General features: G+C 47.0%; 1 protein-coding gene across 6 annotated transcripts in view; it reads left to right on the top strand.

The window, feature by feature from the left end:
- Window positions 1–563: 563 nt before the first annotated feature.
- The window catches only part of TACC2 (transforming acidic coiled-coil containing protein 2), an 80337-nt gene continuing 57138 nt past the window's right edge, over window positions 564–23762 (top strand). For 3 of the 6 annotated variants that reach the window (XM_042817805.1, XM_042817808.1, XM_042817803.1), the window contains exons 1-3: window positions 564–1948; window positions 15678–15803; window positions 20396–20527. In XM_042817805.1, the coding sequence (XP_042673739.1) occupies window positions 579–1948; window positions 15678–15803; window positions 20396–20527 (1628 nt within the window). In that variant the 5' untranslated portion in view covers window positions 564–578. Of the gene's footprint in view, window positions 1949–15677; window positions 15804–20395; window positions 20528–23762 lie in introns of those variants that run through there. The other 3 variants (XM_042817806.1, XM_042817804.1, XM_042817807.1) reach the window with 2 other exon arrangements.

The raw sequence follows: 23762 nt of genomic DNA, 5'->3' as shown, positions 1-23762 counted from the left end.
TGGGTGGGGATGGAGGAGGGGTTCGAGAGCAGGGAGTTCAAGGAGACGGAGGCACACAGTCTTTAAATGTGGGGCAGAATGCTGGAAACTTATCACAGTTTAATTCTGAGAAGCTGAAGAAAGAGCTATCTGCAATTAAATCCAAAGAAACAAAAGGTGATGTAAACTTCAAAGAACAGCAGAATGACAGCTCGGCAGAGCTGCTGCTCTCAGCCCCTGCTCTGGAAGGGAAGCTGCTGAGCCTTTCATCTGCTGGTAAACAGGGAGGCTGTAATGAGGAAATTGCAACCCGTGTCTGCGCAGATGACAAGTACGGTGAGATCTTAGAGAAAGCTGGGAATGCAGAGCTAGGGGAAGGGGTTTTAAAGGAGAATAAGAACAGAAGGAGGGCAGAGAGCGGTGCTGGCAAGCAGCCTGCGGAGAGCCTTGCAAAGGAGCATGAGGCTGTGCCGTGCCTCTCGCTGGGCTCCAGCCTGCCGGACTTCAGGGAGCACATCAGCCAGATATTCAGGCAAACGGTCTGCAGCACACTGAGCTCTGAGTTACCCCAGCTGCCAGCAGGAAGCCATGCAAGCTGCATGCAGAGCCCGGCGACTGAGGGCACGGTGCAACCATGTGGCACTGGGAACTTCTTGGGGTCTGTCGAGGTGGGCACGGTATCCAAGAGCCCCTTGCAGGCAGAAGGACCAGAGCTGCTTTTAGCTCTGTGCACGGCTCCTGGATCTCTGCAGCAGGACACAGTGGCAGGGCTGCAAGCAGAAGAAAGCAGGCAGCCTGGTCTGGGCAGGGTTCCCTGCTTGGAGGGCTCTGCACATGCTGCATGCACGCTGGAGAACCTGCAAAAGGCAAACGCTGAGTATCCAAAGAGCAGTGGGATGGAAGGAGAGGCAGGGCTGTGTGCTGGTGGTGTGGAGCCTGCGTCGCTAATGGGCTTAGAGAAGCATGGACTGGCTGCATCTGATGGGGAAGCAGCAGAGAAATTCCATTTGGAGGAGAAGCAACAGCCTGGCACAGCCAGCATCCCGACAGCAGAGGACTCGGAGGATGCTGCTCCAACAGACAGCTCAATGACAGAGCGCAGCACAGAGCCACCTGAGGAGAGTGTGAGCTGTCACAGTGAGCAGTGCCCAGGTCCTGAGCCAAGAGAAGAGGAGAATGGGTACAGTGATCTGGACGCTGCCACAACTATCTCTGATGTGGTAACTTCAGCCCTTCTCCCAGGAGGGTCTTACAGGTGTGAAAAACTGCCAGGCAATGTCAGTATGTCACTTGGAGAAATTCAGGAGTTGGGCACCCAGAGCAATTTTATGCATGATGCTGAAGCACAGAGTGACACACAGGTGGTGCTGGATGATCCAGGAAACAGGGAATGCATGGGAACATCAGAAGGTCCACAAGAGGAGAGAGGAGCTGTGCGTGAGTTAATGGATTACTTAAAAAATGAAGCCAGCCAGGATAGCTGCATGCACACCAACTCCCAGCTAGGATCCAGTGCTGCAATGGAGGGCGATGTACAAGAGAACAGTGACACAGTGCTGAGCTCAGCAGAGGCAGGCACCAGAAAACCTGGAGCCACTCCTGAGATGGGCACTGAAAGACCTGGGGATGTCCCTGAAACAGTCACTGAAAGACCCGGGGACAACTCTGAGACGGGCACAGCAAGGATGCTGGTCACTGCTGAAAGTGGCTCGGCGTTAAGCAGAGGTACTGGGGAGCAGGAGGCAGAGCTGCTGGGAGACTGCTCCCCAACCACCGCCAGGATGGAGCAGGGAGAGTGCTCCCCATGTGCTGGCTGTGCTGATGTTCATCTGAGAGGGACAGACCTGGGGCATGAAGGCTCGCTGCAGGACACCCAAAGGATGCTGTCCCCGCTTGCATTCCTGGAGCCTGAGACGCTTGACCTCAGCATGCTTCAAGACACGGCTGTGGCAGGGCTGCCCACTGACAGGTATTGTATTTTAAATTGCTGTGTGACACGGGTGTCAGGTGCCTGGTACTCCATAGATGAATATCAGAGGTGGGCTTGCACTGTCCAGGTGGGCAGGGCACTCACTGAGCTCTGAGATTCCATCTGAATCCCTCTAAACGGGGACTCAGCAGAAGAAAACTGCAGTCATGCATTCGGTCTGGGTGTGATGGGTGTCCCACAGCCTGAGGAGGGCTCTTCCCGTTGTCCCGCTGCTGCCCCTGTTCCCTGCCCTCATCTGCATGGATGTGTTTGTGCTTCCCAGCACTCGCATCTCATAGCCTGAAGCCAGGCACCAAACAGTACTTCCCAGCCTGAAGAGAGAATGCTTTTGCCTGAGTTTTGGTGACCCAGTTACATGAGACCTGCAGCACTTAAAACAAGCCTGAGTACAGCCCAATTACTCGCAGCTAGCTGTCAGGCCACCCTCTCATCCTGCTGTATGCTGGAATTTCACTGACAGGGCCTTTGATCACTGCATTATTCAGGGTTTCTAATGACATAGAGTTGTTTCAGACATGAATTCTTAGTTGGGACTTGTGGAGTGCTGTGGAAATGTAACCACCTCCAACCTACCACTTCTTGCCTAGAGAGGTGGTGGTGCCTATCCCTGTGGACACCCAGGATGAGGGAATGGGCAATGAGCAGCTGGTGGGGCTGTGGGTGTCCCTGTGCATTGAAGGGGGGCTGGACCAGATGGCCTTTAAAGGGCCTTTCTAACTCAAACAGTTCTAAAAAAACACAGCGAGGAGTTCCTCCTGTGAGCCAGGGATGCAGACTGAATAGGATTTGGGTTTACAAGCAAAAGGTGCTGTAAAAGAATGTCATCAATGCTGGAAGTCTGATCTATGCGACTTTGTCTTTAGGCTCTGCCTGTAAAGTGACAATGAAATTAGAGCAGGGTATTTCTCTCTGGTTTCTTTCCTCTCTTTGCATTTCCCTTTATGTGATGGAAGGCTTCCCAGCCCCATAGTGTTGATGTTACCCAACTGCTTGCTGGCACAGCCGGGTTCAGGAGCCTTCCAGGGCTGATACATGCATGTGCCTAAGCATGTGCCTTCCACCAGGGTGGGTGCCATTCTTTAAACAAATACCTGCGGCAGGCAGGGTGGGGTTCTGGAAACAGCTGCTGGCAATTCATGGAGTGGTTGCTTCATACTTGTGTAAGCTCCAGGAATGCATCATCACCTGTTCCTGCAGCGGGAGGGTCGGTGCCAGCAGCAGCTGCTGCTCCGGGGCTGCTGCTGTGAGTGGGGCCACGTGAAACACAGGGCATGCTGCAGTTCCTGGGGCTTGGGCACTGGGGACTCACAGGTAGAGGGGAAGCTCTGCTCCTGATCAGGCTTGGCTCTTACAGGAATGTTTGTTTACAGCAGGTGAGAAGCAGAATGCGTTGGTTCAGTTGAGCTCGGTATGCTGACTGCTTTGCTTTCACTCTGAGCTCAAAGTTGGTTTTGAAGAGCTGAAATTAAATCATGCTCTCCAGGCACAATGCTTTTAGACTCAGAGTTTCCAGTTGTTTATTGCCCTCTAATCGTTGATGGGGGGTAGACTACTGTAGTCATGCAAAAAAGGAGCGTGTTGCTAGGAGCTGAATGCAGGGATTTGGGCCTGATGAAAGAAGTCCATGGAGAAAGAACACTTCCATCCCACTCAAAAAAACAAATTCAGTTTGAAGACTAGGAATAACATCTTCTCTGACAGAGTGGTGATGCAGTGGCACAGCTGCCCAGGGAGTGTTGGGGTCACTGTCCCTGGAGGTGTTCCAGAGCTGTGGAAATGTGGCACTGAGGGATGTGGGGATGGGTCAGGATTGGACTTTGGGGATCCTAGAGGTCTTTTCCAACCTCAATGATTCTATGATTCTATTAAACAGAATAGTAAGAAGTGCATCACATTTAGGAGAAAGAAACATTATATTCTGAATTACTTTAGGGCTGCTTCTCCCACCTCTTCTGCTTCTGTGCAGCATGGAGCTGCAGGGCTGCACCCTTACAAGACCCCTCATGTTGAAATCATGCTGAGCTGCAGAGCTGTGCTCTGACTCTTTGATCCTCCTTAGGATTTCTTCCTGTAGGAAAAAGCAATTACTTCTGCTGGCCGTGGCTCTGGGCAGTGTTCTCTCATGAGGATCAGCCCAAAGTGTTCTTGCCCCACCTGCTGAAGCAGTGGGGCAATGGTGAGCAAATAAGAGGCAATAGTATGACACCATTCCTTTCAAATCTTCAGCAAAAAGGAAAATGATTTGTAGAAAGAGGCTGTGACAGGAGCATTGGCCACACTTTCCTTTGGAAAGTCCCTTACTGCTGTTCCCCTTCCTTGTCCGAGTCGTTCTTGGGAAAGAACAAGACCTGTTTGTTTAATGTCTGCTCCATGTACTGCTTCATTCCTTTATGGGGAAAGAAAAGAGGTCTGCCTGTGTCCGGAGAGCCTTTGTACTTTGTGCCACTAACATGCATCTGCTTGCATTGTATGGGGTATGGCAGATGTTGAGCAGAGCATGAATCCAACCAGTAAACAATAGCAGAATCTTGGAGGTGTTTAGAGATGGTGTGCTGTTTCCTGATGACTTTCTGTAATTCTGCCAGCTGGTACATGCAAAGTGGAAACAGTGCTGAGGGAGTTCTTTGCAGCACTTCTTACTGCAACAGTCCACGGAGGGTTCTGCTGTGTTGGCTGACTTCTCTAAGCAGAATTCTCATGTGGAAGGTGCATTACAGCAATTGGCATCAGTGAAGCAGACTGGAAAAATGTTCTGTGTTCTATGCGTGCATCAGATAAGATCTCTAAAGTTGGTCCAGACTTTCGGATTGTCTGTGTGCTTTGTTCTTGCCATCAAAAACTGGTGAGTTCAATAGGTACGAAAGGAATGTGAGCTCCTTAGTAAACACTGACTTGGTCATTTTTGTCTGCATAACAAATATAGCATTAAATATTTTAACAGCCTTGCTGGATGAGGGAAGAGGAATGTAGAACTGCTTTCCAGATCAATCAGCACTAATGCTTTGTGTCGTTAGCATCTGAACACAAGATTTTGGAGCTAAAAGGAAACTGTTCTCAAAACAATGATGGTGTATCCTTCTTCCTTTTCTTCCCTTATTTTTTTTTTAGCTTCAAAATGATCTTACCTGTGCAGCATCTCCAGATCACAAAACAAAGGGAAAAATAGCTGCAGACAATTTACAAATGAATAAAACGCGGTTAGTGAGACCCTTCCTCTCTCTCTCCTGCCCTTCTTCCTGGCCTATTTGCATCAGAATTCTGTTTTCTTCCCACCTCGCTGTCGTTGTCACCCTCGGGAGTGGTGCACGCACAGAGCTCTGCCTGCAGCCCTCGGCTGGCCGGTGAGTTCTGTGGGCTTTCTGTCTGCATGCAGGTGGTAGGATGGAGCCTATGGTAGGTGATGTGGGGAATTGTCTCCTAAAGGAAGAATAACATCGTGGTAACTTCACTCTTACCCAATGGGCTTTCTGAGGAATCAAAGGGAGTTTTGCCGCCTACTCTAGCAGATGGTGCTGACCTCATGGAATGCCAATTTAGGCAATGGGAAAGGCAAAGTATTTATAAAATGTGATCTGACAGTGTGCCCAGTTGTACTCAGAGCACCTTCCAGTGGAAAAGGAGGACAGTGATACCCTGCTGTTGCGTTGGGGTTTAATTAGAGTGCATGCCTCTGCTAAACTGCAGCAGTAAACAATCTCTGGCTCTGCCAAACTGCAGACACTTGTTATTCTTCTGAAAACCTTCTGTAACACTGAGAACCTTTATCACACGTTTGTAAGGTGCATACTGACATGTGTGACAGATGAGCTGTCCTGTTCCAAACATTCTTCTGTGCTTCTTCAGAAGTGAAACGTATTCAATCAAACCCAGGCATTTGCTAAACAAATCCAACAAGGATGCGGTGATATTTTGCCCAAGGTCTGCACAGGCAGCTGTGTTCATGGTGTTCCTTTTTTGTCTTCTTTTTTCATTAAGTTAAAAATTACTTTTGGATTACAGTTTTATTTTCTGTTTAAGCTTTCCCCAGATGTGTTTTTCAACCCTGCTTCTTCCAAGCAAGCTATTTCCCCAAAATTGTTTTTGTATCTCCTACATATTTCCACGTTTTCTGTATTTCACCTCTTATCTTCTGGCTTCTTGCAAAATTGGGTGCCATGGAGCGAGTCCTACTGTCCCCGTTCCTAATAGAATATGCAAAGTAGGATTAGTTCCAGCTTTGAACCCTGCGGAGGGCAGCTCTGAAAACAGCAATTACAGACACAGGCATATTCTCCGTGACTTGGATGTGGCTTCCTTCCAGGTTTTCTGCATCTTGGCATGCTTGCACAGCTCTACTGCTTCCCAGCAAAGGCTCCACTGGAGCTGTCTGAAGAGACAGAACCCCAGTGCTTCTCATCCTTTATGTTTTTTTTTTCCTCCATCTTTTTTTTTTCTCCTTGAACTCTGCACATCTTAAGATGTAAGTAGGTAAAAAGCTTTTTGAACAGCAGAAGGTCAAGTATACAAAGTGTTGAGACTCACATTTCCAGAATGAATGAGGTAAGCAGCCTAGTGCAGGCTTTGTTTCCAAATGTGAGTGGCCCTGACAGCCAGTTGTCTGCTGTCATGATGTAGCAAGGATAATACAGTTGGCTTTAGGTGATTCCTGCTTTAATATCACCACACCTATATGTAGACTCAAGATGTAACATAGCAGTAAAACGTGTGAGGATTGGTGAGAGGGGTGCATGGAAAACATGACGTTTCTTGTGGGTCTGTTTGCTCTCTGCTCCTCTGCACACACCTCAACCACTATCCTACAGGTTAATTTTTAAACTACAGTCCTCTTGACCTTTGGGACATTCTCCTTGAATGACAGGAAATGTAGAAATTGTAATTGCTCCAATCAAAGGTTCATTGCTCCAGGTTCTGAGATGCTGGGTGTGTTGTCCTTGGTGGGTGACACATTGGATGCATTGTCCTGAGATTCTGGGTGGCACGTTGGGTGTGCTGCCCTGAAATGCTGGGTGGCACATGGCACAGAGGACATGGTGTCCTTGGTGGATGGCACGTTGTCCTGGGCCAGCCCTGGTGCACTGTTTGGGTCTGTTCTTTGTGACTTGGCAGTGATGCTTCCATTTAAACATTGTCCACTTGTTTCCTTCCCCCCCTCAGTGTATCCTTCCAGACAGCTGTGTGCAAAGAGGCAAAAGCTGCAGCCTGCCCTTAAAGCCACTAAATTTAGGGCCAAATCTCTGCTCCAGTGCAAGGAACTTGGCTCCAAGCCTCTGCCTCAGCTGGTGTGCGGTCAGCTCCTCACCCAGACCCCCTACAAGCAGGGATCCTACTTTGCTGAGGTAACAGGGATGTTAGTTGTTCCGGCTTATAAACCTGAAATGAGGGAAGTAGGTGGGGATGCATTCAAGCAGGATTTAAGCAATCTGCTGGCCCATGCTTGCTGCTGTTTTCCAACCTCAAACCCGGCCTCTTGGCCTCTCTGTGTAAATGATGCTCCGACAAACAGAGCACTTGCTTCACGAGACTGAAACTCATCAGGCTGCTTTTTCTTTTATTCTTTCAGCATGTTGTTTCACCAGCCAGAGGAGCTATGAAAAAAACACAAGCAGTGTAATCAATACGGCGTTTTTTAAAGGCACTCAAGGGCTTATGTAAAATCTTTGGAATTTGTTAGCACGATAACATTGTTAGGCTCTCTTAGCTGATAGAAATATCAAAGCCAGCTAAGAATAACTGCAGCAGGCAGAGAGACTGGATCCGTTCTCTGGAATGAGAACAAAAAATACGTGAGCCATTTCTGTTTCTAACAACTAAGGAAAACAATAAGTGAAAAACTTAAACCCCCTCCCCCCCTCCTTGACAATGCCACTAAATGAGTCAAAATACAGAGTCTGCTTCTGCTCAATATTTGAAAATGTCTGAGATTTTTTTTGACTGCTGTGATGGGATGCAGTGAGAGAAGTTGTGATGCTTTGAGGAATTCTTAAGGAATCAGTTTAATTTCAAAATTTCCAGCATGTCAGTTTCCTGTCACTACAGTCTTCCAAAATGTAATTATTTAAGATTTGACTTTCCGTTTTGTTCAAAGCAGAGGCTTAAGGTGAATGTCTGGACTCTGAAGGGACGGCCAACTCAAAGCCTTGCCAATAATAACTGCTGGCAGTTGCACAGCCTCATTTTCAACCACCACAAATGATGGTGTGGGCAATTTGTATGTGGAAAGCAGTGGAAATATAAATATCAGGTGTTTGTAACAGAAGTGGCTTGGATATCTAAGCCAATCTGGGCTACAACTAATTGATGCTGTGGTTTTGCAGAGTGCATGGCTATGAACTCCCGACCGGGAAGCACAGAAGAGAAACTCCTTTTTAATTTTAAACAAATTTAAGTGCATTTATATTGTTTCCTTTCATGCAAATAGCATTGAAATTGGGCACTAAGTTTTCACGAGGAGCAATTGAGAATTCTTCCCAATGCTTTTGCAGCCTCATTGCTCACAACAAGTGTATGCATCTTGGCCTCGCACCTCTTGTGTGTTTATCACAAATACTGCAGCTTCTGGCTTTTCTTGTTGACTTCTGATAACCTTAACTTGAATTTAAAGAGGGGGGCAGAGTGGAGAGCAAAGCATCTTGTCGCTGTGCTTACTGGGAGAGACTTGTCAATCTGATGTTAGCTCATCCTGTCTGTGTTCTCAAAACTAGAAGGCAAGTTCACAAGAAAACATGCAGTTATTAAATTTATTTAGTGTAGCAGTCTTTTTTCAAGCCAATTTCATGGGAATTCATGGAGGTTGTGGGTTTTTTGGGGTTTTTTTTTTGTTTTTTTTTTTTTTTTTTTTTGTTTCCTTGGGGTTTTGTTTTGTTTTTGAGTGCTTACTCACTTCCCCCCACCCCACAGTGCTTTGGTTTGGCAAAAATGATGGTTGATGGGAAAAACCCTCAGGTCGAATTCACAGGGGTGGAGCAGAGCAGGGCATGGCCCCCAGCTGTGTCCCCCCCCCTTCCTAGTGCTTCCCCAGGTGCTGGCTCACAGGCTGTAAGGGAAAGAGTTTGGGTACAGCCAGAAGTGGATGAATGAGCAGGGACAGCACGTTGTTTGAGTGGAAGGACTATTCCATTCCAAAAAAAAGTGCTCAGTTTGGTTGTGTTAGCAGCAACTTAGCTGCTCTGTGTCTGCAGCTCTGTGCCAGACTGAAGTGCTGCTCACCAAGCAAATGAAGGTTTGTTTTAACGACCCTTTCTCTCTGGGGTCTCCTTCCCCTGAAGGCTGCCGTACCTGCAGAAGTATTTGCAGAATGGTTTCCAGATGACAACAGAGTTCAGTTCCCCCTCAAATGAGATGGCAGCTGGATGCCTGTACCTGTATCAGAAATCACAGCAACTTGTTTCCATTGCTGCTTTCCTGCAGCCTGGGAGGCAGAGAGCTGCTCGCCCCAGAACTTAACTCTCAGCTTGAACCTAATCCTTGCTGTTGGAGTGGGTGCTCCTGGCTCCGGGAGCAATCCATAGCTCCTTGTTCCCTGTGTGGTGTTATCACCCAATGCACCACAAGCAATGGGGGCATTCTGCAGGTTTATCTGTACTCTCACCCAGTTCAGTATCAGCTTTGGTCTCTGTAGTTAACTGAGCACAGTGAGTTTCTTCCACAGGCGGGAGCTGTTCAGAGCTGTAGGGGAGCCAATCTGGGGACAACCCACATCATCTGCCGTCAGCACAGGTGGAAGGAGTGTGAAAGTTTTTGCCTTTTTCCACCTGAGGCTCAGCTCTGCATTCATGCTCTTAGGGGCCCAATGCTGTCATTACTGTACCCCCCATTAGCAGGAGCAGCACAGGCCTTTGAGATCTGCCCTGAGCTCTGCAGAGGAAGAGATGCTGGATTTATCACCCACCAGACTTCAGCCTCTGTGGCTCCAGCATTAGATCTAGTCTGGTAAGTATGAACCTCTCAGCTGGCTTGCTGTGGGATGACAGATATTATAGACATGCAGTCTGTAGTTATTGTATGACTGGTCATAAGCATGATAATGATCTCCCTGGGTAGACATGAAATTAATTCCCTGGGTGTGAGTCCCTTGTGCATGCACTGGGGTTCCAGAGCAGCGCATCTCAATGCAAACCCTTAATTACAGATGAAGCTGGTCTTTTGTGCAGCCATAAACCCAGAGGAGACCAAAGAGATTCATAAGGGCATGCAGCCAATTAAGTCTGCTCCATTTTTGTCTAGGCAAAACGGTGCAGATTTAGGAGGTGGGATTTTGTAGGATCATAGAATGCATTGGGTTGAAAGGGACCTGAAAGATCATTTGGTTCCAACCCTCTGGAAGAACTGGAGGAGGAATAAAGTAGTTCCATTCAGGTTCCTACTTATAGTTCAACTGCTAGAAGTTGTTAAAGTTTCAGGATGCCCAAGAAAAGTTGAGTAAGTTGCCTTTAATTCACCACTTGAGCAGAAGGCTGGGAAAAGTTTGTAAAAGCTGCCCTTCGACTTGCTCTGAACTCCATCCATGAAGCGAGGGCTGCTCGGTTTTAAAACAAGGAAACACCCAACATCGGAGTCTTTGTGCGTTAGACACGTTGCAGCCCAACCTGCCCGCAGCTCTCCCCTTCCCCGGGCCGAGCTGCCGGAGCCTCCTGGGAGGAGCCAGGCCGGCCGGCCCCGCTGCCGCCGCGCTCGGCCCTTTGTGCTCCCGCAGCCCCGGGCGGAGGGGCCGCGGGGGCGATGCGGGGCCGCCTCCCGGCGCTGGGTTCGCTCTGCGGCTGCCCGGGGCCGGCAGTGAGCGCGGGGCGGCGCCGGGGGAGCCGGCGGGGAACCGGGCGGAGCGGAGCCTGGCCGCGGCCGTTCCCGCAGCTGGGGGTGACGGAGAACGGCGGAGGTGGTGCGGGAGTCCCGGCCGCGGTAAGCAGCCGCTTCGGGGGTGTTTGGGGGAGGCGTTTAGCGCGGCTTTTAAAGATTTAAATCTTTGGAAGATGAATCTCTAAAAGAATATACGTTCCTCTGTTTTGCTGTTCTTCTGTCATCCTTTCGACAACTTTCTGAGAAGCGGAGAGTTCGCAGCGCTCTCTGGAGCCGCCGAAAGCCCCGCGCCCATGTGCGAGCCCCCGCTGTGCCCGGGGCGGCTCCGGAGCTGCGGGCGGCGGCGGGGGCCGCGAGTTCGAGTCCCGGAGGTGCGGCGGGTCGGGCGGCTGTCAGCTGTCACGGGAATGCGTGTTTCCGTCACGCGCGGGTCGGGGTTGTGCTTCTGAAAGTTGTAAAGGTTTGTGCGGCCCGTCTCTGAGCTGATGAGGGCAGTGCTGCGAGGTTTTCGGGGCTTTTCGAGTCTTTTAACCTAAAATATTTGTGGGTTTGGTGCAGTAACGTGCCAGGGTTTAATGTGATTGGAGTCTGCTAGAGTGCCTAGGAAAAAAATATATATATCTTTTTCCGTGTAATGGTTATGACTAATTGTGCCAAGGAGGAAGACGGCTGCTTAGGTTACTGAAAACTTGTGAGCAAGGAGTGAGGGAAGAAGTCCAAGCCCTCAGGTGATGTGTGGCCAAACGTCACCCTGCCAAGATGATAACGTCACCCTGCCAAGATAACTCCACGTCCTGTCAGCATTTCCACCAGCGCTGCCAGAACAGCACGGCTTCCCAGAAGTGCTCCCCTCCTGTCCCAGCAGCCTGGCAGCACTGCCACCCGCCCGGCAGGTACAGGAGTTCCCCTGGGGGCTGCTGAGCCTTGCAACGAGGTGAGGTACTGCCATAGGGAGCCCTTCTGAGAGGTACTGGTGCAGCTGGTTCCTGTTGCTCAGCCATGGTGAAGCCAGCTCCCAGCTGGGATGGGGATAGCTGAGCCACACCGTGCCGGAGGTGTTGGTGGGCACGCAGCATCTGGAGCCACTCTGCTCATTGCCTGGCCGGGAAGAACCACCTGTGGGTGGGAGACACTGCAGTAATTCCCCAGGAGCCAGTTCTCAGATCTCAATGATAGTAATGGCTTTTTTTTTTTTTTCTTTCCCATAAGCATAGAAGTGCTGCTATGCACTGTACATCAAAACTGCTTGTTTAATCGCCCCATGGCACCTCATCTCCTGGTTATCTCACTGCACAGCACCTGGCAGAGGGGGACTCTACTTGAAATTCTGCAGTTAGTGGAGGATGCTCTGCTGAAGAATTTTATGACGTAGTTCCTCTTTCAGAATGCGTAAGAAATCAGAGAGATTTTTCCAAAATATTGGAAAGTATTAGTGGATCTTTGGGTTCACACAAGGCAGTGTATTTCCCTGTGCTTGAGCTACTGGCTGGGCCCTTTGATTAGCTGCTCTCACTAACCTGTGGCAGCCTGCAAAGCATCTGTGACCCTGCAGTCACTGCTGGTCATTGTGAAGCTGTTCTGGTGGTTGGACTTACTCTGTAAGTCTGGTTGTTCACTGAGGTCATTAGGGATCACAGCTGGGCTTAACATTTCAGCTTTAGCATCGTACATTTTTCCTAAAATCCTGATAATGTTGGAGCTTCCCATATCTCAGAAGTACTGTTGGGGTGGAAAGAGCAATGGGTTGTTTGGATTTAATCCTGTGCTGGTGATCTGTGCAGTACTCCTAAGCTGTTTCCCATGCAAGATTAGTTTCTCTTTTATATCAGCGAGGTTGATTTTTAATTTAAGAAGTAGCTTCTTACCTCCTAATCTGCTAAATCCATCAACAGGAGTCCCGGTAGTCAGGGATAGGCTTTCCGAGAATGTCAATGCTAAAGGTACATAGAGTTACTGTAGCACTTCCTTGGAGTTTCTCCATGTGAGGTTCACTTCAGTGAGTGTGGTAATGTAGGAGAAAAACTGCAAAATGAAGTAAGGGAAGGTAAAAATTAATTAATAAATGGAAGAAGTTTGATAAGGTCGAATGTGTGCATGAGTTGAAACTGATGTAGATGCCACTAGATTTCTTTTCCTGTGAAATTGCAGTCTGAGAGCATTTCAGAAATAGTAAACCTTCTCTTCATTCTTCTGCAGTCAGTTAGGAGTTTTTTCTTACGCGTGTGTAAACTGAGGCTAAAAAAACTGTCAATGGGCCTGAGTGACTGTAAAGCCAAGTACAAACCCTGGAGGATTTTGTCTATTGGCCTTGTTCTATCCTGTGAGTAACTTGTTTCTTGAGGAAACTGAAATAGTGAGCCATGAGGACGATGAGAGCAGCCCTTCCTTAGGGTGCTTCATGCTCTTTTCCAGAGATTTCTGGAGTAAGAGCAGGACCTATAAATCTTCCTGTTATCTCATTAAAAGCAACCAAATGTCTGGGGCTGGGAGATAGAGGGGCTTGAAATGCTTATTGGTTTCCCTTGCAGTAAACTTGGAGCTGCCATTGTTGACTGTTCAAAGGGAGTCACATCCAGCTCTCCTGATTGGAAAAACATGGATGGGGAGAAAATGCCAAGACCTGCAACTGCCTTCTGTCTCCAGCACCACTGTCAAAAAGTTTTAAAGCTTCAGCTAAAGCTGGGGCTTAAAGGTTTGCCTCTCCCTGCTGTCAGTAGGTGAGCTGTCAGGGCTCACTGTCCTGCCTGCGTCTGCGACCTGGAGCGGAACCTGTTGCTTTGCCTCCATGTGTGTTTAAGGCTGTGCTTTTTTACATATTTCAAGTACACTGCCCGCCTTGTTCCAAAACCTGCTTACATAAACAGAGGCCAGACCTCAAATGTTTAAGCAGAAGAAATTATATAGGCTTACGTGGTTATTTCTCATTCATTCATTGGCATTTAATGCATGTGAGTGGTATGGGTCAAGCTTTGACCAGAGCTTGCTGTTTGTGTCTTAACAGTGATTTAAAAAAAATCTTTTTGACAATAAGTAGAGTCCTTAGAGCTGAAACTCCTGTGGATACTCAGTGGTCAGCATCGTTCTTATGTTCAGTTTGGAGCAGGCTGAGCCCCACGCTGTCAGGGCTGAATTCAGTGTGCTCGCTGCAGCTGTTAGCAAGCAACTGCTTGTTAAACTGTGAAGTATTTTCCTTTAAGAAGTATTTCAGTCACGCTTGTCATAAGTCGAATTTGGAAATCATTTTCAGTAGATCCTCCTCCAGAAGTTGGGCATCGGAATGGAAAAAGCTGGCGGTGTTTTGGCAGGGCTGGGATGCTGAAGGGCTCAGCCTGCGGGCTGTGAGGCCTCGGGGCGGGGACAGGCGGCTGCCCGTGAGGGAGGGCGGCTGCCAGGCCCAGCAATGCCGGTGGTGGAACCCGTCGGAGCAGCTTTGGGCTGACTTGGTGGTGTGTCAGCACTGAGCAGCCTGGCCTGCTGGTGGATGGCTGCACCGTCCCCTTCCCAACCCTGAGTTTTGAGTTACAAACCCGAGTTTGTCGTGCAGCCATTGGCTGAGAGCAAAGGCTTCTCACTGGGTTTGGGCGCAGAGCTGGCGCTGGGCACGGTTATCTGTGCTAACACCGACATACCAAGGATCATAAACGTAAAAAGCAAAGCAGAAAGCTGGCTTGACAAATCACTTTTCCCAGATGGATGCGCTACTTGACAGAATTCTTTAGATAAAAGCTGTGGAATGTGAGTATGCTCAGATGGCAGCCTGTAGTCATCACCGGGACAACGCTGACGTTATTACGGAGCGCTTTAACTGCAGGATGATGTTGACATTATTGTAGTGCACTGTGACTCCTTCCTCTGTTCTTTGAACTACAGCGCAGAATCGTACAGAACTGCTGCTTTTGTGGTTAGATGAGGAAGTAATCATCCTGAGCTGAAGCTGTTATGTGATTTAGAGTGTTCTATTTTTGAGCTGAGATTCCAAGTAGTGGGGAACAGCTTGATACAGGTCTGTACACCTCCATTGAAATCCATCCGTGTGCAGTCCTGGCTGTGTACGTACAGGGATGCGTTCACTTGGTAGGACTGGGAACGATATGGACAGGATAGAGCTGAGAAAAGTGGCACCTGAGAGCCACTCGGGAGAACCCACAGGTGTGAAATTGCAGCCCTGACTGGAGGTCACACTTTGTGCTTTAGAGAAAACCTGGGACTGTTGTGAGCTCCAGGGAAACGTGATACTTCCAGGGCTTTGATCCCTGGGTGGTCACAGGGGAAAGTCAGGTTGAAATAGGTAACAAAAACACGGCTTTCAGGAGGTTCCTGTGTTTTGGTGCCTTTATTCAAAACAAACAAACAAAAAAAACCCTTCTTCAGCAAAGAACCTTTCCTCATTGATTCCAATGTGGATTTCTAGATTGCTTCCTTTCCACCTGTGCTCCTGCTGGGGGTTCCCTGCTAGCTCAGCTTTGGGACAAGGCCTGCGCTCCCTGTGCATTGCACATGCCCTAAAATGCACAGCAAGCTCTGGGGTGGGTGGAAGCTGGGCTCCAGCTCCCTGGTGTTAGGTGGCTGTGTTGAGGCAGCCTTGCTGCTTCTCTTGTTCAAGCAGTAGCTTATTTTCTCACTTGCTTTTAAAAATCAGAATCACAATTGGTTTAATTTGCTGCTGGATTGTATTATCTCACTGCTCCTGCAGTTGTAACACAGTCAAAATTCCAGTGACTTCAGTCTTGTGGGAACAATAAAGGTGTACACAACAGCAACTTATATTAAAAATACCAACTTTCCCTGCATTCCCCAGCACACGAGTCAGCACAGGCATGCTGAACAGCAAGGGCTTCAGCCAGCCAAGTGACAATAATGCTGCTGTAATTCAGACCTCTAAGGCTGCCTTTTTCCATGTCTTTTCTCTCCGCAGCCCTCCTGGGCCAGGTGATGATATACAGTTGGCTTCTGCCCTTGGTCCTCCTGAGCAAGCCCAAGCTGTTTCCACGGCTTACGGAAATGTTGAGCCCACGGATGCTGCTGAGCTGACTGCAGCAAGGTATTGTGAGAGCATTATGGTGGGGTGCTGGGAGGGGTGAGGCGGGCCACAGAGCTCAGCAATAGCTGAGAAACTGCCACCTCTCTTGCTGGATGGATATATGTGTGCTACGGCCACTTAGCTGAGGGGTTTGCTGAATCTGTAGCTGTTGGGGTGTTGTATTATCTTTACTGAGACTTAAATTTTTTTGCTCAAGCAAAACCTTCAAAGGAAGATGTTGTTTTCCTTTCTCCAAGAGTGAATCACTTTGGAGCAGAGGGCTGGACTATGTGAAGGTTCAGTACAGGCATTTATTATTTTTAGATGCTTGTACTGTTTTTTCTTAGGTTTGTTTTTTTGGAAGGGGTTAGAATACAGGGTAACTGATCGTTCAGAGCTTTCTGACTCTTAAGAAGTTCCATAACAGCAGGATGCTGATGACCAAGCATTCAATTATCTCATTTCTGTTGGACACAGAGCTTTTTGTCTGCTTTTATTTGAGAAGGAAGTCTGTTGCTTTGTTGTGCTGGTGGCTGTTGGGTTGTCAAGATCTTTGGGTGTGAATTTGCCTTACCTGCCAACAGGGTGTGTTTAACCTTCAGTCACCATGAATTCAGAGGAGTGTAAACATGTATGGAATATTTAAGCTAGCATTAAACTGGTTAGCTAAAGTAGTAGTAATACACTATCAAAGGCAGAAAGAACCTTGTGGGGTTTGCACAATCCACCTTAAAAGCCAGGTAACCTTGGCGTGAAGCTGTTGCTCGTCTTCCACCTGTCCCCAGGCTAGTTAGGCTGCTAATGCTGAGTAAATCTGAGAAACAAACTTCTTCCTACAACCAAGAGACAAGGGGATCTAGAGAAGCTCGCACAGGAAGCTCATGGTGTGGATTTCTTCTAGTCCTTGTAAGTTTTTACTTGAATAGTTGTGCTTTTTTGTGTTTAATAAATTTATTTGGATTAATTTTGTTCCAGGGATTCTGTTTTTCTCTTATTAATGCACTGTCTGTCATAATAGCAAACAATAGAAAAGAGTGAGCAGTGAGTGAGGTGGAGCTGTGAGATACTGAGTGCAGTGGAGTGAAACAAAACAAAAAAAAACCAAACCTACCACCAAAAGTGCCAAGATTTACATAAGATCCCTTGAATACAGTCTAAATTACAAAGCTCTTTTGCCCCTGAGGAGATAGTTTGCTATTTGTAGGCAAAAAGACATGTCACCTTAGGAAACATTTTAGAAGAGCAGTCTTCACAGTATCTTAATTCACTGCTTCCTGTAAACCTTGTGGATTCACCCTGTTCACATTCTTGTCTTGATCTGAGCTTTAAGGTTCATTATATTACGCCTTTTATTTTGATCTGCTTTATACGTTCTGTCTTAAAGATGGTTTTACATCTTTAAGCGTGCAAGAGTTGGTCTTGGGCAGAGCCCACAGCTGTGACGGGGCACAGCCTACAGCAATCACAGTGCCTGGGACTCATTTCAATGCTCTCCTTTCTGTATCCCACCCATGGTGAAGGTGCAAGGATTTTTGCAAGGGGTCACTGATAAAGGGTGCAAGCCAGGGATATGCAGCCTGCAGGAAGTGATAGCCTTTCAGTTGCTGAAACAGGTAGGTGAGAGAGAAAATGCACAGCGGTCAGCTAGGGTGAATCTGGCTGCAGGCAGTTGTCAATTGTTTGTTGATTTTGAATTTTAAAAAGCCAAAATCTGTACAGTTGTTATCAGTATAGTTTTTCTTTTTCCTTTATTCTGTACCTGCTTTGACATAAAAGCCTGCCTGCTCTTTCACTTGCCTTTCCTGGCCAGGCTGCCAGCTTTGCTGGCTCCTGTTAGTGCAGGTGGTGTGCACTTGGCAGAAGTGTTCCTTGTATGTCTGGTGCTAAAATGCACCAGCTCACACGTGATCCCACCTGCAGATGCAGCTGGTAGGCAGGCTGGGTTCATCTTGTGCAGCTGCATCACTTCCACTCCTGCCTGAAACAGGCTTCCAGCTCCCAGCAGTGACCCACAGTGGTTTGTTCAGTCCTGGCTGGATAACTGTAATGCTGAAAGCCAGTGAGAGCAATACTTCTATGGCACGTGGGGCTGTGCCCACCTTTGGGATCGGTGACAGCAGGACTGAGCTTTTCTTGAGGGGAATCTGAGTGATATTTGTTGCTTTGTGCCTTTGCCTTATTCCTCCTCTCTTCACCTGTGACAGGGAGCAGGTACTTGCCTATCTTTTTTATTATTTTTTTTTTTTTACTGTTTTTGTGTAGAAATTCTGTACCACTGCTTTCACTGTGACTGCAGAGAAATTCTCCAGTGCACATGCATGCGATGTCACTGTGTTGATGCTCCCTGCTTACACCTGTGTGTTGTACTTACCAGGGTTATTAGGTGGCATAATCCTTTCCAGTCTATCTGCAATAAAATGTAATTACAAAGTGGGTTTTCTTGTAACGTATGTAGTTATCCATTAATAAGTTCCTTTTGTTTCTCCATCAGGAGCATCATACAATGCAGATGGTGGGCACTTTGTCAGGGGAAAATAATGGTGCGTGTAAGGCAGGGGTCAGTTTGTGCCAAATGTCTTCCAGATGGCAGTGCATAATAAGAGATCAGGTTGTTCATCCATCTGTCAGTCAAGAAACTGTATCTTTGTTTTGGTTCTTGGGGACTGCTTCTCCTCCCCTGCTGGTAATGTATTGATCAGAGGCATCAGGGCATCACATCTGCTTAATACTGCATTTTATTTACTGTATATACAGAGCAGTGCCCTGAAAAGAATTAGGTCAAGAGTTCATTGGCTGCTTGGCCAAGCATTTTTTTGTCAGTGCATGTAGCTCTAGGAGAAATTCTTTTTGGACGTATTCCTGCTGCAGGTGCAGCACTCCTGTTTCGTGGGAGATGTGTTGGGGACTGGAGGGGCACACGGAGCATCAGGAGGAGGCTTTTGAGAATTGCTGAAAAATACACAGAGGCAGAGGTGGAAAAGTGTGTTTTCAGATCAGCTCAACTGGATCAGCAGGATCCAGAGTAGCCAATGCATGCTTCCTTGTGGGCTTAACACATATTGGTGTTACAGCTTGTCAAAGCAAGGCCTGTGCTTCCCAAATCCCAGGAAGCAGAGCTCTTCTAAAAATGCCCATTCTGATAGCTTGTTTTGCTTTGCAGAGTGTCAGCAGTGGCATCAGTCAAAGGATATTGCTGAAGATGTTTTCCTTTTATGTGGAAAGGTGTAAAGGGGAGAGCTGAGGGACTGCAAAGGGCAGTGAGATGTGAGTGCTACTGCAAGCAGTTAGCTGAGATGCTTTCTTGTGTACACAATGTAATGTCTGTAACTGTGTGTACATTCAGTATTCTTGCTTTGCTGGGTCCACTTCGTAGTGTTTGTGTTTTGTGATTCGTTTGCTCTCCAAACGTGTGTTCAGCATTTTCTTATTCTTAGCAATTCACTTTTTCCTTGAAAATCTTAACTTTCTCTCATCTCCATGTGACCCTATATAGTCACATAGCGTTTGTATATGGTCGATGCCATTTCTATATTAGGATAAAGACATTTTTAGCAAAGGGAAGAGTCTTCCCTGTGGAAAAAGGAAACAGCTTGCTTTTAAATAAAGGACTTGATGGGACTGGGGAGTCGGGAAGTTTGCGTCGGTGTCAGGACAGGGTGGGAAAGGAAGGAAGGGAGAGAAGTGCTCAGAGCAGAGATAATTGGCTGGTTTCTTGGAAGAAATAACATAATAGCTAGCCCATATGGCACAGAGCTACTTCGTGCATGTGAGCTAATTACGTAGACCCCTTTTAAGTGCTCGTGGTCTGTGTGGATAAACACTTTGGGGAATCACTGTCTCCACGCTGATAGGTACTGTGGCTAAAGTTAGAGAGATGTGATTTATGGCTGTCCTTGCTTGTATGCATGTTTCTAAAGAAAGGAACAATTTGTCCCTGAACCTTACCAGCTCTCATCCAGTAATGCAGTTATTCAAGTATAACTACTGGGGGCAGGGAGAGGAAATTAAATTTAAAGGATAGAATGACAGAAATGGCCATTAATGCTTAGCTTAGGAAGCCTAAAAGCAGCTTCTCACCCCTGGCCTAGTTCCACCAACGTTTCCTTGGGTCTGAACTTGCAGAAACAAGTTGGGAAGCTGCCTCAGGGCACTTCTGTCCCCCTGGTGAGTCAGAGCCGCCCTTGGGAAGCACTTGGTGGCTGCAGTGCTCCTTTGGTTCCTTTTGAAGTCACTTAAACTGAGTGTTTATGATCTGTTGTGAGGAGAAAGATCTCTGTGAGACCTGTACAGGAGTAATTAGGGATTTCTGCCATTCATCTCCATTGCATGTAGCAGAACAGTCTTGAATTCCTCTGGAAGATCATGCTTGGGTTTGTAAGAGCTGTCAAAGCTTTGCAGTAGTTTGCTGTTCATGTGGTCATCTGAGAATTTAAGTAGGCTTTGTAGGAAGAAGTAATTCATGGGAGGCAGGGGGGAGAGTACCAGTGATGGAACAGTGTGCTCCTGACAAAAGTTGAGATCTACTCAAACTCATCTTTTCAAGAGATTTCACTGCAGGTCCGTGGGCCTTCTTTAAATTTATCAGCTGGTGATTTTTCGTGGTTATTTTCCAGCACTTCCAAGCCTGATAGCTGTGAAGAAGCTGGGGGGCTCATTTCCGGGGATGTGCTGGTGGCTGCAGCCCCTGGTGGTGAAGTAGAGCTGCCTCCTCAGGAAGCTGGAAGTGTCACAGAGGAGATAAAGAGGTAATGTTCAGTGCTATTTCATGCATTTAAAGTAAATTTCCACATCTATATGTTTCTGTCTTAAACTATTGGGTGTTTTGCCTAAGTTGTGTGAACACTTTGTTGCTAGATTTTGAAACCAATTGCTAGACGATGAAGACCTGCTTGTTCCACTACATTTCCTCTGGAAGACCAGAAGAGGGAGCTTGCACTACACTGGTTATTAGTGCACTGATCTTCCTCACTGTTTTTAAATTCTTAAATATTCAGTTGTTTTGTTTTTGGTTTTTTTTTGCTCCTCAGGAGAACCGTTTTGCTCATTCCTCTTCAGATGCTGCATTGTAGTTGACAGTAGTGAAGAAAGAAGTTCAGCTTGGTTTCATTCTTGCTAAAGAAACATCTCCATTTCAAAGCTAATCTTTCTCTCCTTCAGCTTTGCACTGACTGTTAAATGGCCTCAGGGAATTCTGCTGGGAAAACCCCCAGGCTGTGTCCTCCCATCTCAGATATAGACAAGAGGACACATGTCTGTGGGTATTCATGTCACAGCTTTGGGTGGTGCCTGTCTTGTGGGTGATTAACCACTGTGCTGCTGTGGCTTGGCAATAATGGCATGCCCTCACTGTGACATCTATTAATGGGAAAGGTCACAGCACGGTTGAGAATATTAAATGGGAACTCTCTGGAGAGTGTCTTTCTCCACCCCACAGATACAGGTTGGCAGCTTGTGACAAGCATGCTGCAAGATGGGAGACACCATGGGAAATACAGCTGTTCTGCTTAAATGTGACATTCAGAAATGTCAGAAGGTGCTGGTGTCAGCAGGAGGATACCCTGAATCACGGATGGGAGCATACACAATGGATGTGTTCTGCTGTGGAACAGAGAATGAATAGCTATCAGCAAACGCTACTCAAAAATCATCTACAGTTTCATACCTAGGAAACGTGTTGGTGAATTTACCTTTATATATTTCTGAGAATTTTGATCAGAAAGTGGTGTCCTAAGCTCCAGTTTAAGTTACACGCTTGCTGTGACGTAGGGTTAGTTCTTTGCTCCTTTATGGTACTGTACACACCTGTTCTTTTTAAGTGTGTACAGTTGGTAAGGAAAAGAAGTGTCTGAAGGTCTGTTTGGCAGCAGCCTGCAAGTTCTGTCATCTGGAGAGAATTCTCTGAACAGAGGATATTCTGGTCGTTCTCTAAAAGCAGCATGAAGAGATGAGAAATCATTTGAGAAGTGTATGGACAGGCAGAGCTGGCTGCTGAAAATGTGCGTTTAAGAATCTCTTTGGTGAGGTAAACAACAGAGTAATGAAGTAAACAATTAAGTAATATTAATAGAATTGCTTGATGCAACATCAAAACCCAGCCTGGGCTGTCGCTAACCGAAATGTGCATCTTCATTATCATTGGAGATGAGCAGTCTGATCACCTGCAGCCTTCTCTAAACTTCTCTGATGTGTTTGCTCTTTTTGCACTGTGAACACAAGTTTATCAGAGATCATAATGCATGTGGAGGTGGGAATTGGAGAGATCTGTAGGATAAAAAGAGCTCTTCCATTCTCCCTGTATTACTGTCCAAACAGTTCTTTGTTGTTATAATCAACCCCTTATGTTAATGCCTCTTGGGCCTTCATGCACTTTTCTGTATTTTCTGTTAATCAGGTCAACCCAAACAGGACACAGAAAATAATAGTGTGCAAGCTGGATTATTTTTCATTTTGTCATATTTATGGCAGCTGTTTGCAGAGTGATGTGCTAAACTTCTGCAAGTGCTTTGCCTCTGCACAGTTTTCTGCAAAATAGATTCTTGAGACGTTTCAGTCTCCTCTGATTATAATGAGCTGCTTATGAACTGCATCACAGGCACTTAATAATTTGGTAGAAGTGCTGAAATATTGCTAGTGAGTGTAACTTGTCACTTAAGGAACCACTGTGGATAGAGCTAGCAAGAATCTGGAGAGCTGATCCATTCCCAATTGTGTTGTCAGGGAGAGATGGATGTGATGCATTCTGCATCTGTTTCTAGTTTTTGTTTTTAAGTGTACTGCATGAACTGTATTGTAGCATGCTTTTTAGGTTAGGTAGACTGTCTGGTGCACAAATGAAGTGATTTTTGTGGAAGAAGCAACAGTGTGAAGATGTTGAAATGAAGTTGCTTAGGTCTTGGAAACTAAAAACCAAGGATTTTTCTTGAGGCTCGATGGTTGATAACCTGCAAAGCATTCACCTCCTGAAGCACAACATAAGTAGATTTCTTTCATGTTACCAACCAGTCCTCCAAGAAATGGGCAAAAATGAGCCACTCTGCTCATCCATTCATTTCCTCTGTTTCAGCCTTTTGAACGAGATTGTGTCTCCCAGCCTTTGGCCTGAGGGCTGTGCTCAGCACTGTGCAGTCTCAAGCAGGAGGATGCTTTGTGCTGCTCACTCCGTCTTGCCAGCCTGTTCCATCAAATCCTAAGATGTTTGCTCTGTTTACAGCTCAAAGTATTGTAGACTAAGAGCATTTTCTTGGCACCGCTTACAGGCTTTTATGGTGTGGTCCCCAGACAAGGGACAGCATCCTGCAGGCTTCTCTGGGTGACCCGGTGGCTGTGTGTGATGGGCAGGGTTCCTGGAGACCCCAAGGTCTGGCAGAGGACAGCTTCCATAAAACAGCAACAATTCAACAAATAGTTTCCACTGATTTGAATTTTAAAAGCCAAGTCATGATATGTTAATGGGCACTTAATTGAAATGTGAAATTGTACCAATTTTCTGACCGTATCTTTGTTTAGAATTTGTGCTCCCCGAGGTGCACCCTGCATGCTCATGCTCTAAGAAGGCAATTAGTTGTGTGTTGTAAAGCTGCTGCCTGCATGTGGCTGTGGACAAAAGGGTGATGGTGGCCCTGTGTTTGCTGCTTATTGCTGTGTATTTTACAGGTTCCCTCAGGCGATATATGATGATTTCCTTGCTGCTAAAACAGGTTCAACAGCATGAAAATGAATATGTCATTACACTAATCCATCCACAAGGAATTTTAGAGTGGCGTTAATCATCTTGCTGTGGCAGTACAAGGGCAGGACAGGCATCACATATCTGTGCTGGTGCTGCCAGCAGGGAGGAGGATTTGAGGGATATGGGCACCTCCTGTGTTAGAGCAGGCAATACAGGGTTAGACTGGGGCCAGGTTTGTGTTTCTCAGCAGTCAATGATGTGGCTGAGTAGGGCCGGTGCTTTTGGGGCAGGAGCTCCACCTACCCCTACTG

This window comes from Centrocercus urophasianus, unplaced genomic scaffold, assembly GCF_019232065.1.
Source record: "Centrocercus urophasianus isolate 14NV4802_14NV808 unplaced genomic scaffold, USGS_Curo_1.0 seq_17, whole genome shotgun sequence".
Taxonomy (NCBI): Eukaryota; Metazoa; Chordata; class Aves; order Galliformes; family Phasianidae; genus Centrocercus; species Centrocercus urophasianus.
Note: the sequence above shows the minus strand (reverse complement) of the source record. Positions and strands in the feature narration are given on the sequence as shown.